At 43.9% G+C, this 15,999-nt stretch overlaps 1 protein-coding gene across 8 annotated transcripts in view; it reads right to left on the reverse strand.

Annotated features, from left to right (window-relative positions):
- The window catches only part of VPS50 (VPS50 subunit of EARP/GARPII complex), a 195,510-nt gene that overhangs the window by 65,618 nt on the left and 113,893 nt on the right, over positions 1-15,999 (reverse strand). For all 8 annotated transcript variants that reach the window (XR_005224048.1, XM_037890684.2, XM_037890683.2 and 5 more), the window contains one exon: positions 1,275-1,381. Coding sequence is in view for 7 of the 8 variants with exons in the window: in XM_037890684.2 (XP_037746612.1) it covers positions 1,275-1,381 (107 nt within the window). In the remaining variant the exon portion in view is untranslated. The remainder of the gene's footprint in view (positions 1-1,274; positions 1,382-15,999) is intronic.

Raw genomic sequence — 15,999 nt, forward strand, 5'->3', positions numbered from 1 at the left:
TGCAATTAAATAAAGACAAGTGCAACATGCTACACATAGGAAGAAAAAAAATCAAATGCACAACTACAAAATGGGGGAAAACTGGCTAAATGGGAGTACTGCTGAAGAGGATCTGGGGGTTATAGTAGATCACAAATTGAACATGGGTCAACAATGTGATGCAGTTGCAAGAAAGGCTAATATCGTGGGGTATATTTACAGGAGTGTCATATGTAATTGTTCCACTCTACTTGGCACTGGTGAGGCCTCAGCTGGGGAACTGTATCCAGTTCTAGGTGCCACACTTTAAGAAAGATATGGACAAATTGGAGAGTGTCCAGAGGAGACCAACAAAAATGATAAAGGGTTTAGAAAACCTGACCCCTATGAAGAAAGATTTAAAAAACTGGGCATACTTAGTCTTGAGAAAAGATGACCGAAGGGGGACCTGATAACAGTCTTCAAAATATGTTAAGGGCTGTTATAAAGAGAAGACTGATCAATTGTTCTCCATGTCCACAGAAGGTAGGAAAAGTAGTAATGGGTTTAATCTGCCGCAAGGGTGATTTAAATTACATATTAGAAAAAACTTTCTAACCTGGTAGTTAAGCTCTAGAATACACTTCCAATGGAAGTTGTGGAATCTCTATCACTAGAAGTTTTAAAAACAAGTTGGACACACACCTGTCAGGGGTGGTCTAGCTTTACCTGGTCCTACAACAGTGCAGGGGGCTGGACTTGATGACTTCAAAGTCTCCTCCAGCCCTACATTTTATGATCCTATATGGTCAAAATTAGCCTTTCAAGCAACAGTTCACATCTCTCTTAGTGGTAAATCATGAGGTAAATATAGATCATGTGTGCGCATTAGAGGAAGAAAAAAATAAATCAAGCTCTATTTTGCAACCAGGTTGCTTTTAAATAAAAAAATAAATCCATCAGAATACCTGTGTAACAAGCACAGATTTCTACTGTGCCCTTTTTATATCTGTTGACCTTATGCCCTCAACACTTTGTATAATTAATCCATTACATAGGCAATACAAACATATGTGAAGGAATGTGATTAATCTTATTCAAAATTCATATACTATCCCACAAGAGTCACATTATTTGTCTTATGACCAAAAGTCAGTTTAAGAATTAACATTTTCAGGAAGGTAAAATTAACTAAGGAAGGTAAAATGAGTAAGGGTTTCTACTATAAGGATTTTTAAAATGTTTTGAAATCCAACCAATATATTTTCAATGATATTCAGATATATATAGAAAAGCCATGAAACCATTCTACTTACCAACAAGTCTTATTACATTCAGTGTAGTGTTTGTTAGGATGGGTGCATTCACCTTGTTGAGATTATAATCTGATCGCTTCCTGCTCCTCAGGGTTTCTCTAGAAACACTTAATTAAAAAAAAGTAATTACGCAGGTATGTCTAACAGTGTAAAAATGTAACTGGAAAAAAAGTATGACCTTGTACAACATGCATTTCAGGTCTAGCCATGTACTTATGCCATATATATTTATGCCAATATATAACTGGATTAGGGCATGTAGACATGTTTAGAAAGAGAGACCTAGTCTAGTTTTCTGAACACAGGACTAGAGACAGGAACTCTTGATTTCTAGACTAGCTGATTCTCGCATCACTTGTAAAACGGAGAAGATGAGAATTAAACAGCTCGAGATGAAAAGCACTATAACTGGGAAGAATCGAGTGAAAATGATGAAAGCACTCAAATTCAAACAGCCCCCCATCTGCCATCCCCATTGTTTCATGTTCTCCGTGTATATAAAATCCCCCTACTGTATTTTCCACTGCATGCATCCGCTGAAGTGAGCTGTAGCTCACAAAAGCTTATGCTCAAATAAATTTGTTAGTCTCTAAGGTGCCACAAATACTTTTCTTTTCTTTTTGCGGATACAGACTAACACGGCTGCTACTCTGAAACCTGTCAAAATAATATATGTCACTCCTGAAAAATGCGTTAAGAATTTCACAACCAATATACATTTAGATCAGTGGTTCTCAAACTTTTGTACTGGTGACCTCTTTCACATAGCAAGCCTCTGACTGAGACCCCCCTGTGATGCACTCTACATATAGAGTGTGAATATAATGTAACTAAAATATGCTTCATGCAAAAGGTCTCTTGTAAGGTATCATTACAAAGTTTATAATCTACTGAGTGTGGTCATCCTATTTATATAAATGTATCACTCTTATATCTGAAACTAGAAATATGAAATATAATTCTGAGGGCCTATTGTAGTTATGCAAAGTGTGGGCCATTAATGGTGGTTTGGAATCTTGATGGCCCCCATCAACCAGGACAATTGACTGTGGATGGCTCCGTTTGCAGGCAGGCCTTCCTGTGAGTCAGGCTGGGAAGAATAAAGACTTGGGGTCTCACAGGACACGTGATCATGTCATCTGAACTGGAATCCATCTTTAACCTGGTGCTTTTCCACTGAGAGGGAGGGGTGGGAACCCAGAGGGACAAAGGATTCCTGCCTTATGCAAAAGATATATAAGTGGAACAGAACAAGGCGGGCAGCCATCATGAGGAATCCCCTAGCTACCACCTGAGCTGGAACAAGGGCTGTACCCAGGGGAAAGGATTGTGCCCAGACTGGGAAGGTGTCCAGCTCCAGTCTGTGAAAAACTTATTGAAACATCTCTAAGGGCGAGATTTTATCTGTATTCAGTTTTTATTACTGTGCTAGACTTAGACTGGCGTGTTTTATTATATTTTGCTTGGTAATTTACTTTGTTTTGTCTGTTGCTACTTGGAACCACTTAAATCCTACTTTCTGTATTTAATAAAATCACTTTTTACTTATTAACCCAGAGTATGTATTAATACTTGGCGGGGGGGGGGGGGGGCAAAGAGCTGTGCATCTCTCTCTATCAGTGTTATAGAGGGCAAACAATTTATGAGTCTACCCTGTATAAGCTTTATACAGGGTAAAACAGATTTATTTAGGGTTTGGACCCCACTAGAAGTTGGGCATCTGAGTGTTAAAGACAGGCACACTTCTGTAGGCTGCTTTCAATTAAGCCTACAGCTGTTAGGAGACGTGGTTCAGACTTGGGTCTGGGTTTGCAGCAGGCTAGGGGGTCTGGCTCAAAACAGGCAGGGCACTGAAGTCCCAAGCTGCCTGGGCAGGAAAGCAGGGGCAGTAGTAGTCTTGGCACATCAGGTGGCAGCTCCCAGGGGGTTTCTGTGATCCAACCCATCACACCCCCTTATAAATTAAAAACACTTTTTTTATATATTTAACACCATTAGACATGCTGGATGGAAACTGAGGTTTGGGGTGAAGGCTGACAGCTCGCGACCCCGCCCCCCCCGTATAATAACCTCATGACCCCCTGAGGGGTCCCGACCCCCAGTTTGAGAACCCCTGATTTAGATGTATATGCAGCTACTTAGTCTGATTCCCCTTTAGTAACCTGTTGCCTCTGTTCTGCACACATGCTTAGTTTCAAGGATGATATAGGAATATATCTTTTTTGTAAAACTGCACTAAGAATATTTTAATTTTACTTGAAAATTACTTTCCCTGCAAGCCTATCGAAAAAATAATACTTTTTGTTGTAGTGAGTATGAATTAATTTCTATCTTGGTACAGTGCCAGGGGAAGGGACAAATTAGTATTTTGTTTTCTTTTACATGATACAGAGTTGGCACAATAAAAACAGTAAGCAATACTAAAGTGTTTGAAATTATAAATGGATACATTTGATCTATGGAAGCATTTCACTGAATACATACATAGGAATTCTACAGCACTTAAAAGTTGACTGGTTTGGTCCAAAATTGAAACTGAGCGTCCAACGTTGCAGCCATCTGTCTTTGCACAATTATCATTGATTGAACAGGAATTACCTCCATGGAAAACTGTGGGATCAAGCCCTCAGTTAATGTATAATGCTCTATTAATCTATACCTCTCTTCTTTCTAAACCTATCGATTCACTGTTTCTTTCTCAGATAATGCTGAGAGACAAGCTGATTGAGGCAATATGTCTTACTGGACCAATTTCCACTGGTGAGAGACGAGCTTTCACACTACACAGGACTCTTCTTCAGGTCTGGGAAATGCACTCAGAGTGTCACAGCTAAATACATGGTCAAACAGACAGGTTAGCATAAGTAATGAGCACATATTATAAGGGACCATTCAAGTTGAAGTGGCCCATTAATACCTCCGTAGTTGTAGGAAAAAAAGGAGAATTAGTGGGTTACAGATCGCTGCATTTTATTTCTGTATTGAAGCAGGTTCTCTTGGGATATTGGGTGGCCACTTTCACAATAGTCTACTTCTTTGATGAAGTATCCTTGTTTGGTGAAGGCAGTTTTGAGTGTGCTAAGGTGTATATCCTGGACTTTCTCCTCGGAACATATTCTGTAGTATCTGAGTGCCTGGCTATAGATAACAGATGTCTTGGTGTGTTTTGGGTGGTTAGTGCATATAGGAAGGCCGGTGTGGTGTATGTTGGGTTTCTTGTATATGGTTGTCTGAAGGGATCCAATGCTGAAGCTGATTGTGGTGTCCAGGAAGTTGATGCTAGTGTGGGAGTGTTCCAGAGAGAGTTTAATGGATAGGTGGTGGTGGCTGTTGAAGTTGTGGTGGAACTCTATTAAATAAAACACTCTCTGACCGCACAACCCTAGTGGTCACCTACCATCCCACAGTGGAACCCATATGCGATATCATCAAACAACTACAACCCAGACTCAATGGGGACCCCATCCCAAAAGAAATCTTTCCTAAATCCCCTCTTCTGGCCTTCAAACAACCTCTCATCCTCTCCAATCTCATCATCAGAAGCAAGCTCCCCACAGACTGAGACACCAACTCAAAGAGGCACCAGACCCTGCCAGAACAGATACAAAACCTGCAAACATATTTCCATTGCTACAATGATCAAAACCCTCCACAATACACCTTTCAAGATCCCTGAGTCCTCCACATGACTGCCATAACACATGGTCTGCCTCATCCAATGCACTACATGCCCAATGTGGTTAAAACCAGACAATCACTATGCTCTCAAATGAACACACAGGAAAGTGATAAAAGACAAAAACACCATATCACCTGTGGGTGAACACTTTTCACAAAGCGATCACTCTATATCGAACACTCATCCTCAAAGGAACCCCTCACAACACTTTCAGAAGACAAGCCTGGGAACTTAAATTCATAACTTTGCTAGACGCTAAAACTCGATCTCAATAAAGACACTGGATTTATGGCTTATTACAACAATCTGTAACCCACTAATTCCCCCTTTTTATCCTATGACTACAGGGTTATAACAGGCCACTTTACCTTGAATGGTCCCTTAATCTGTGCTAACTACTTATGCTAAACTATATGTTCAACCTTATATTTAGCTTTGACACTCTGAGTACCTTTCCCAGACCTGAGGAAGAGCTCTGTGTAGCTCAAAATCTTGTCTCTCGTCTCTCACCAACAGGAGTTGATCCAATAAAAGATATTATCTCTCTACTATCCTGGGACCAACACAGCTACAACAATACTACTTACAAAATCAGATAATGCTGCACAGATTACAGCGTCTTGTGATTTTGGCAAACTATGTTCCATACTGTTTGAATTGTGCCTGCAGTATTAGAGATTATGTGACAGCTAAGTGTTTGGTTCTATGAAAATCTTAATAGAAAGGTTTCAGAGTAGCAGCTGCGTTAGTCTGTAACTGCAAAAAGAAAAGGAGTACTTGTGGCACTTTAGAGACTAACAAATTTATTAGAGCATAAGCTTTCATGAGCTACAGCTCGCTTCATCGGATGCATGCAGTGGAAAAATACAGTGGGGAGATTTATATACACAGAGAACATGAAATAATGGGTGTTACCATACACACTGTAACAAGAGTGATCAGGTAAGGTGAGCTATTACCAGCAAGAGACCTGAGGGGAAAAAACCTTTTGTAGTGATATTCAAGGTGGGCCATTTCCAGCAGTTGACAAGAACATGTGAGGAACAGTGGGGGGGAGAGCGGGGGAATGAACATGGGGAAACAGTTTTACTTTGTGTAATGACACATACACTCCCAGTCTTTATTCAAGCCTAAGTTAATTGTATCCAGTTTGCAAATTAATTCCAATTCAGCAGTCTCTCGTTGGAGTCTGTTTTTGAAGTTTTTCTGTTGAAGAATTGCCACTTTTAGTCTGTAATCGAGTGACCAAAGAGACTGAAATGTTCTCCGACTGGTTTTTGAATGTTATAATTCTTGATGTCTGATTTGTGTCCATTTATTCTTTTACGTAGGGACTGTTCAGTTTGGCCAATGTACATGGCAGAGGGGCATTGCTGGCACATGATGGCATATATCACATTGGTAGATGTGCAGGTGAACGAGCCTCACGTGTGGCTGATGTGATTAGGCCTGTCAAATAGAAAGGGAAGGGTAACCACCTTTCTGTATACAGAACTATAAAATCCCTACTGGCCAGAGGCAAAACCCTTTCACCTGTAAAGGGTTAAGAAGCTAAGATAACCTCGCTGGAACCTGACAAAAATGACCAAAAAGAGACAAGATACTTTCAAAGCTGGGGGCGGGGGGAGGGATGAAGAGGACGACAAAGGCTGTCTGTCTGTCTGATGCTTTTGCCGGGAACAGATCAGGAATGCTCTTCACAACTCCTGTAAAAAGTTAGTAAGCAATCTAGCTATAAATGTGTAAGATTTTCTTTTGTTTAATGGCTGGTAAAACAGCTGTGCTGAATGGAAGGTATATTCCTGTTTTTGTGTCCTTTGGTAACTTAAGGTTTTGCCTAAAGGGATTCTCTATGTTTTGAATCTGATTACCCTACAAGGTATTTATCATCCTGATTTTACAGAGGTGATTCTTTTACTTTTTCTTTAATTAAAATTCTTCTTTTAAGAACCTGATTGCTTTTTCATTGTTCTTAAGATCCAAGGGTTTGAGTCTGTGCTCACCTATGCAAATTGGTGAGGATTTTTATCAAGCACTTCCCCGAAAGTGGTTGTAAGGCTTGGGGGGATATTTTGGGGGGAAGACATCTCCAAGTGGGCTCTTTCCCTGTTTGTTTAACATGCTTGGTGGTGGCAGCATAGGGTTCAAGAACAAGGCAAAGTTTGTACCTTGAGGAACTTTTTAACCTAAGCTGGTAAGAATAATCTTAGGGGGTCTTTCATGCAGGTCCCCACATCTGTACCCTAGAGTTCAGAATGGGGAAGGAACTTTGACATAGTGGCAGAGCGGTGGGATCATTTTGAGATTTTTTTTTAGATCATTTTGAAGCAGAAGCACAGTAGGATTTTAAAAGGACATTTTTTTTCCTTTGGGCTGCTTGGAAGCAGGTTTTAAGCTGAAAGCAATCAGAGTTTTTCTGTCTCTGCCTGGTGGCCAGAGCAGCAGGCATAACAAAAGGGACCGTTCTTTTTGAGCTGGCATTTTCCCTACCTAAAGGCAGGGTAGTTAACCTCCTGCAGGGAAATTCACAAGTTTTTCACAGACCTGAAGAGGTTTTCTTTTTAGCTAAGAGCAGCTAGAGGATTTTTCTGTAGGCTGAGAATAGCTATCACAGAACATAGGTATCAGATTACAGCACAAAAATTTACAAGCCAGGTTTTTTCTTTTCTTTCTAACTCTCAGGTGTAAAGTTAGTTAAAAACAGAGAGGCTAAGATGACAGAACCCAAGGCAGAAAAAGCCAAAGAGGCTGCTCACAGGAGAGAACTGGAGGCAGCAAAAGAGGCCGAAAAAATCCAAGAGGCTGCCCACAGGAGAGCTATGGAGGCAAAGGACAAAGAAATGGAGGCAGCAAAAGAGGCAGAAAAAACCCAAGAGGCTGCCCACAGGAGAGCTATGGAGGCAAGGGAAAAAGAACTGGAGGAGAAGGAAAAAGAGAGGAAGCATGCTGAGGAGGAAAAGGAAAAAGAGAGGAAGCATACACTGGAGATGGAGAAGGCAAAGGCTCAGCAGAATATACCAACAAACCCTAGCAATCCTTCTCCAGGTACCGGTTCACATCCCAGGAAGTTCCCCACCTACAAGGTAGGCAATGATACCAAGGCCTTCTTAGAAAACTTTGAAAGGGCCTGCCTTGGGTACAGCATCTCTACAGACCAGTACACGGTAGAGCTGAGGCCGCAGCTCAGTGGATCCTTAGATGAGGTGGCGGCTGAAATGCCTAAGGAACACATGAACAAGTATGAACTGTTTAAAACCAAGGTGAAAGTCAGAATGGGGCTAACACCCGAGCATTCCCGTCGGTGGTACAGAGCCCTAAGGTGGAAACCAGACGTGTCATTTACCTGACATGCCTACCACATCGTGAAAAATTGGGATGCCTGGATATCAGGAGCAAGTGTTAAATCTCCAGAAGATTTGCCTTTCCAAATGCATAGGGAGCAGTTCTTAGAGGGTGTTCCTGAGGAAATAGAAAGATACATCCCAGATGGGAAGCCTAAAACTGTAATCAAGGCAGGGGAGATTGGAGCCAAATGGGTGGAGGTGGCAGAAAAGAAAAAAACTGGTTGCAGTTGGAGCGGATACCAGAAGGGACAACCTCAGACCACACCCTACTACCAGGGGCAGCCCCAACTACACCCCAAGGAACACTCCAGACACCTTATCGTCCTGCCACACCATTCTCCAGCAACACACCTCGCCCCAGTGATCCATCAGCTGGACAATGTCTTAAATGTAATGAGCTGGGCATATAAAGGCCAACTGCTCCAAGAACCCCAACAGATTACAGTTCATTGCACCGGAATCACACCAGAGGTCCACAGGCCCAGATATCTCCCAGACACCCTCAGAGCAGAGGGAAACTGTGAGTGTGGGCGGGAAGAAGGTCACCGCGTGGAGGGACACTGGAGCACAAGTGTCGGCTATCCATGCTTCCTTAGTGGACCCCAATTTAATCGACCCAGAGATCCAAGTGACGATTCAACCCTTCAAGTCAAATTCTTTTGACTTGCCAACAACCAAGTTGCCAGTCCAGTACAAGGGCTGGTCAGGAACGTGGACTTTTGCAGTCTATGATGATTATCCCATCCCCATGCTGTTGGGGGAAGACTTGGTCAATCATGTGAAGCTAGCCAAGAGGGTGGGAATGGTCACCCACAGCCAGGCTAAGTAAGCTGTCACGCCTAGCTGTATTCCAGAAACTTCTACCAGGACCCGGTCAGAGATGATGGAACCGGACCCCATGCCAACGTCAGCAACGGCAGTAGTGGATCCAGTCTCAGAGACCCAGACGGAGCCAGTCCCAGAACCAGAACAGCCAGCACTGAATCCAGTGCTTGCAACCCCAACACCAGAGGGCCCCACCGAACCTGCACCAGCAGCAGCAGATAACCCTACACAAGAGGCTCAGCCAGAGCCTGAACCCCAAGGTAGTGCACCAGCAAAGAGCAGTTCACAGTCAACTGAAACAGCCCTACCACCTGCATCGCTTCCGGGAGGACCAAGCCTAGGTCCACAATCCAGTGAGGAACTGATGTCTCCAGCATCAAGGGAACAGTTCCAGACCGAACAGGAAGCTGATGAAAGCCTCCAGAGAGCTTGGTCAGCAGCACGGAGCAACCCACCACCTCTCAACTCTTCTAATTGATCCAGGTTTGTTGTAGAAAGAGGACTTTTATACAAGGAAACTCTTTCTGGTGGACATCAGGAAGACTGGCATCCTCTGAGACAGTTGGTAGTTCCAACTAAGTACCAGGTAAAGCTCTTGAGCTTAGCCCACGATCATCCTAGTGGCCATGCTGGGGTGAACAAGACCAAAGACCGTTTGGGGAGGTCATTCCACCGGGAGGGAATGGGAAAGGATGTTTCTACATATGTCCGGTCTTGTGAAGTATGCCAAAGAGTGGGAAAACCCGAAGGCCAGGTCAAAGCCCCTCTCCAGCCACTCCTCATCATTGAGGTTCCATTTCAGCAAGTAGCTGTGGATATTCTGGGTCCTTTTCCGAAAAAGACACCCAGAGGAAAGCAGTACATACTGACTTTCATGGATTTTGCCACACGATGGCCGGAAGCAGTAGCTCTAAGCAACACCAGGGCTAAAAGTTTGTGCCAGGCTCTAACAGACATTTTTTGCCAGGGTAGATTGGCCCTCCGACATCCTCACAGATGCAGGAACTAATTTCGTGGCAGGAACTATGGAGAGCCTTTGGGAAGCTCATGGGGTGAATCACTTCGTTGCCACCCCTTACCATCACCAAACAAATGGCATGGTGGAGAAATTTAATGGGACTTTGTGGGCCATGATATGTAAATTCATAAATGAGCACTCCAATGATTGGGACCTAGTGTTGCAGCAGTTGCTCTTTGCCTACAGAGCTATATCACATCCCAGTTTAGGGTTTTCACCATTTGTACTTGTATATGGCAGCGAGATTAAGGGGCCATTACAGTTGGTGAGGCAGCAATGAGAGGGGTTTACACGTTCTCCAGGAACTAATATTCTGGACTTTGTAACCAACCTACAAAACACCCTCCAAAACTCTTTAGCCTTTGCTAAAGAAAACCTACAGGATGCTTAAAAAGAGCAAAAAGCCTGGTATGATAAACATGCCAGAGAGCGTTCCTTCAAAGTAGGGGACCAGGTCATGGTCTTAAAGGCGCTCCAGGCCCATAAAATGGAAGTGTCGTGGGAAGGGCCATTCACGGTCCAAGAGCGCCTGGGAGCTGTTAATTATCTCATAGCATTCCCCACCTCCAACCGAAAGCCTAAGGTGTACCATATTAATTCTCTAAAGCCCTTTTATTCCAGAGAATTAAAGGTTTGCCAGTTTACAGCCCAGGGAGGAGACGACGCTGAGTGGCTTGAAAGTGTCTACTACGAAGAGAAAAGTAATGGTGGCATGGAAGAGGTGAACATCTTGGGCGTATGCAGCGACAGCAGATCCAGGAGCTGTGCACTAGCTATGCGCCAACGTTCTCAGCCACCCCAGGACTGACTGAACGGGCATACCACTCCACTGACACAGGTAATGCTCACCCAGTTAAAGTCCAACCTTACCGGGTGTCTCCTCAAGCTAAAACTGCTATAGAACGGGAGATCCAGGATATGCTACGGATGGGGGTAATCCGCCCCTCTGGCAGTGCATGGGCATCTCCAGTGGTTCTAGTTCCCAAACCAGATGGGGAGATACGTTTTTGCGTGGACTACCGTAAGCTAAATGCTGTAACTCGCCCAGACAACTATCCAATTCCACGCACAGATGAACTATTGGAGAAACTGAGATGGGCCCAGTTCATCTCTACATTGGACTTAACCAAGGGGTATTGGCACGTACCGCTAGATGAATCCGCTAAGGAAAGGTCAGCCTTCACCACACATGTTGGACTGTATGAATTTAATGTACTCCCTTTCGGGCTGCAGAATGCATCTGCCACCTTCCAAAGACTTTGGATGGTCTCCTAGCAGGATTAGGAGAATATGCAGTCGCCTACCTTGATGATGTGGCCATATTTTCGCATTCCTGAGCAGAACACGTGGAACATCTACAAAAAGTCTTCGAGCGCATAAGGGAGGCAGGACTAATGGTTAAGACTAAGAAGTGTCAAATAGGCCTAAACAGAGTGACTTACCTTGGACACCAGGTGGGTCAAGGAACTATCAACCCCCTACAGGCCAAAGTGGATGCTATCCAAAAGTGGCCTGTCCTAAGTCAAAAGTCAAAGGAACAGGTCCAATCCTTCTTTGGCTTGGCCGGATATTACAGGCAATTTGTACCACAATACAGCCAAATCGCCGCCCCACTGACAGACCTAACCAAAAAGAAACAGCCAAATGCCGTTCAGTGGACAGAAGAGTGTCAGAAGGCCATTAACCAGCTTAAAGGGACACTCATGTCTGACCCTGTGCTAAGGGCCCCAGACTCTGACAAACCATTCCTAGTAACCACAGATGTGTCCGAGCATGGTGTGGGAGCAGTTTTAACGCAGGAAGGACCAGATCAAGAATTCCATTCTGTTGTGTTTCTGAGCAAGATGCTGTCTGGGAGGGAAAGCAACTGGTCAGTCAGTGAAAAAGAATGTTACGCCATTGTCTACGCTCTGGAAAAACTATGCCCATACATTTGGGGACAGCGTTTCCACCTGCAAACCGACCATGCTATGCTACAGTAGCTTCATACCACCATGGGAAATAACAAAAAACTTATTTGTTGGAGTTTAGCTCTCCAAGATTTTGATTTCGACATACAACACATCTCAGGAGTTTCTAACAAAGTGGCTGATGCACTCTCCCATGAAAGTTTCCCAGAATCAACTGGTTAAAATCGTCCTTGAGATGTGGAAAATATTATTAGTCTTTAAACACTTGGTATTATATTTAGAGGCACATGTGTCTTAACTCCGTTTTCCCCAAGAGCTCCAGGAAGATATCACAGCCAGTGTTTCACCCTATCTGTGATTTGGGGGGCGTGTCATAAATATAAAGGGAAGGGTAACTAGCTTTCTGTATACAGAACTATAGAATCCCTACTGGCCAGAGGCAAAACACTTTCACCTGTAAAGGGTTAAGAAGCTAAGAGAACCTTGCTGGCACCTGATAAAAATGACCAATAAAGAGACAAGATACTTCAAAGCTGGGGGGAGGGCGGGGGAGGGACAAAGGCTGTCTGTCTGTGTGATGCTTTTGCCGGGAACAGATCAGGAATGCTCTTCACAACTCCTGTAAAAAGCTAGTAAGCAATCTAGCTAGAAATGTGTGAGATTTTCTTTTGTTTAATGGCTAGTAAAATAGCTGTGCTGAATGGAACGTATATTCCTGTTTTTGTGTCTTTTGTAACTTGAGGTTTTGCCTCGAGGGATTCTCTATGTTTTGAATGTGATTACCCTGTAAGGTATTTACCATCCTGATTTTACAGAGGTGATTCTTTTACTTTTTCTTTAATTAAAATTCTTCTTTTAAGAACCTGATTGCTTTTTCATTGTTCTTAAGATCCAAGGGTTTGGGTCTGTGCTCACCTATGCAAATTGGTGAGGATTTTTATCAAGCCTTCCCCAGGAAAGTGGTTGTAGGGCTTGGGAGGATATTTTGGGGGGGGGGGGGGGGAAGACATCTCCAAGTGGGCTCTGTCCCTGTTGTTTGTTTAACACGCTTGGTGGTGGCAGCATAGGGTTCAAGGAGAAGGCAAAGTTTGTACCCTGATGAAGTTTTTAACCTAAGCTGGTAAGAATAATCTTAGGGGGTCTTTCATACAGGTCCCCACATTTGTACCCTAGAGTTCAGAGTGGGGAAGGAACTTTGACAAGGCCCTATGATGGTGTCCCCTGAATAGATATGTGGACACAGTTCGCAATGGGCTTTGTTGCAAGGATAGGTTCCTGGGTTAGTGGTTTTGTTGTGTGGTGTATGGTTGCTGGTGAGCATTTGCTTCAGGTTGGGGGGCTGTCTGTAAGCAATGACTGGCCTGTCTCCCAAGACCTGTGAGAGTGATGGGTCATCCTTCAGGATAGGTTGTAGATCTTTGATGATGCGTTGGAGAGGTTTTAGTTGGGGGCTGAAGGTGACGGCTAGTGATGTTCTGTTATTTTCTTTGTTGGGCCTGTCCTGTACTAGGTAACTTCTGGATACTCTTCTGGCTCTATCAATCTGTTTCTTCAGTTCAGCAGGTGGGTATTGTAGTTGTAAGAATGCTTGATAGAGACCTTGTAGGTGTTTGTCTCTGTCTGAGGGGTTGGAGCAAATACGGTTGTATCGTAGAGCGTGGCCGTAGACAATGAATCATGTGGTGTGGTCTGGATGAAAGCTGGAGGCATGTAGGTAAGCACAGCGGTCAGTAGCTTTCCGGCATAGGGTGGTGTTTATGTGACCATCGCTTATTAGCACAGTAGTGTCCAGGAAGTGGATCTCTTGTGTGGACTGGTCCAGGCTGAGGTTGATGGTGGGATGGAAATTGTTGAAATCATGGTGGAATTCCTCAAGGGCTTCTTTTCCATGGGTCCAGATGATGAAGATGTCATCAGTGTAGCGCAAGTAGAGTAGGGGTGTTGGGGGACGAGAGCTGAGGAAGCGTTGTTCTAAGTCAGCAATAAAAATGTTGGCATACTGTGGGGTCATGCGGGTACCCATAGCAGTGTCGCTGATTTGAAGGTATACATTGTCCCCAAATGTGAAACAGTTATGGGTGAGGACAAAGTCACAAAGTTCAGCCACCAGGTTTGCCGTGGCATTATCGGGGATACTGTTCCTGACGGTCTGTAGTCCATCTTTGTGTGGAATGTTGGTGTAGAGGGCTTCTATATCCATAGTGGCCAGGATGGTGTTTTCAGGAAGATCACCGATGGATTGTAGTTTCCTCAGGAAGTCAGTGGTGTCTCGAAGATAGCTGGGAGTACTGGTAGCGTAAGGCCTGAGGAGGGAGTCTACATAGCCAGACGATCCTGCTGTCAGAGTGCCAGTGCCTGAGATGATGGGGTGTCCAGGATTTCCAGGTTTATGGATCTTGGGTAGCAGATAGAATACCCCTGGTTGGGGCTCTAGGGGTGTGTCTGTGCAGATTTGTTCTTGTGCTGTTTCAGGGAGTTTCTTGAGCAGATAGTGTAGTTTCTTTTAGTAACCCTCAGTGGGATCAGAGGGTACTTGCTTGTAGAAAGTGGTGTTGGAGAGCTGCCTAGCAGCCTCTTGTTCATATTCCGACCTATTCACGATGATGACAGCACCTCCTTTGTCAGCCTTTTTGATTATGATGTCAGAGTTGTTTCTGAGGCTGTGGATGGCACTGTTTTCTGCACGGCTGAGGTTATGGGGCAAGTGATGCTGCTTTCCCACAATTTCAGCCCATGCACATAGGTGGAAGCACTCTATGTAGAAGTCCACCCAGTTTTTTTGACCTTCAGGTGGAGTCCACCCACAATCCTTCTTTTTGTAGTCTTGGTAAGAAGGTCTCTGTGGGTTAATATGTTGTTCAGAGGTGTGTTGGAAATATTCCTTGAGTCAGAGACATCGAAAGGACAGGCCCAACAAAGAAAATAACAGAACGCCACTAGCCATCACCTTCAGCCCCCAACTAAAACCTCTCCAACGCATCATCAAAGATCTACAACCTATCCTGAAGGATGACCCATCACTCTCACAGATCTTGGGAGACAGGCCAGTCCTTGCTTACAGACAGCCCCCCAACCTGAAGCAAATACTCTCCAGCAACCACACACCACACAACAAAAACACTAACCCAGGAACCTAACCTTGCAACAAAGCCCGTTGCCAACTGTGTAACACATATCTATTCAGGGGACACCATCATAAGACCTAATCACATCAGCCACATGTGAGGCTCGTTCACCTGCACATCTACCAATGTGATATATGCCATCATGTGCCAGCAATGCCCCTCTGCCATGTACACTGGCCAAACTGAACAGTCCCTCCGTAAAAGAACAAATGGACACAAATCAGACATCAAGAATTATAACATTCAAAAACCAGTCGGAGAACATTTCAATCTGTTTGGTCACTCGATTACAGACCTAAAAGTGGCAATTCTTTAACAAAAAAATTTCAAAAACAGACTCCAACGAGAGACTGCTGAATTGGAATTAATTTGCAAACTGGATACAATTAACTTAGGCTTGAATAAAGACTGGGAGTGTATGTGTCATTACACAAAGTAAAACTATTTCCCCATGTTTATTCCCCCACCCTCCCCTGCACTGTTCCTCACATGTTCTTGTCAACTGCTGGAAATGGCCCACCTTGAATATCACTACAAAAGGTTTTTTTCCCCCTGCTCTCCTGCTGGTAATAGCTCATCTTACCTGATCACTCTTGTTACAATGTGTATGGTAACACCCATTATTTCATGTTCTCTGTGTATATAAATCTCCCCACTGTATTTTCCACTGCTTGCATCCGATGAAGCGAGCTGTAGCTCATGAAAGCTTATGCTCTAATAAATTTGTTAGTCTCTAAGGTGCCACAAGTACTCCTTTTCTTTTTAATAGAAAGGAAAGGTTAAAAAGCACAGAGCAAGAGATACAAAAAGACAAATAACTGTAC

Source organism: Chelonia mydas, chromosome 2 (genome assembly GCF_015237465.2).
Source record: "Chelonia mydas isolate rCheMyd1 chromosome 2, rCheMyd1.pri.v2, whole genome shotgun sequence".
Classification (NCBI taxonomy): Eukaryota; Metazoa; Chordata; order Testudines; family Cheloniidae; genus Chelonia; species Chelonia mydas.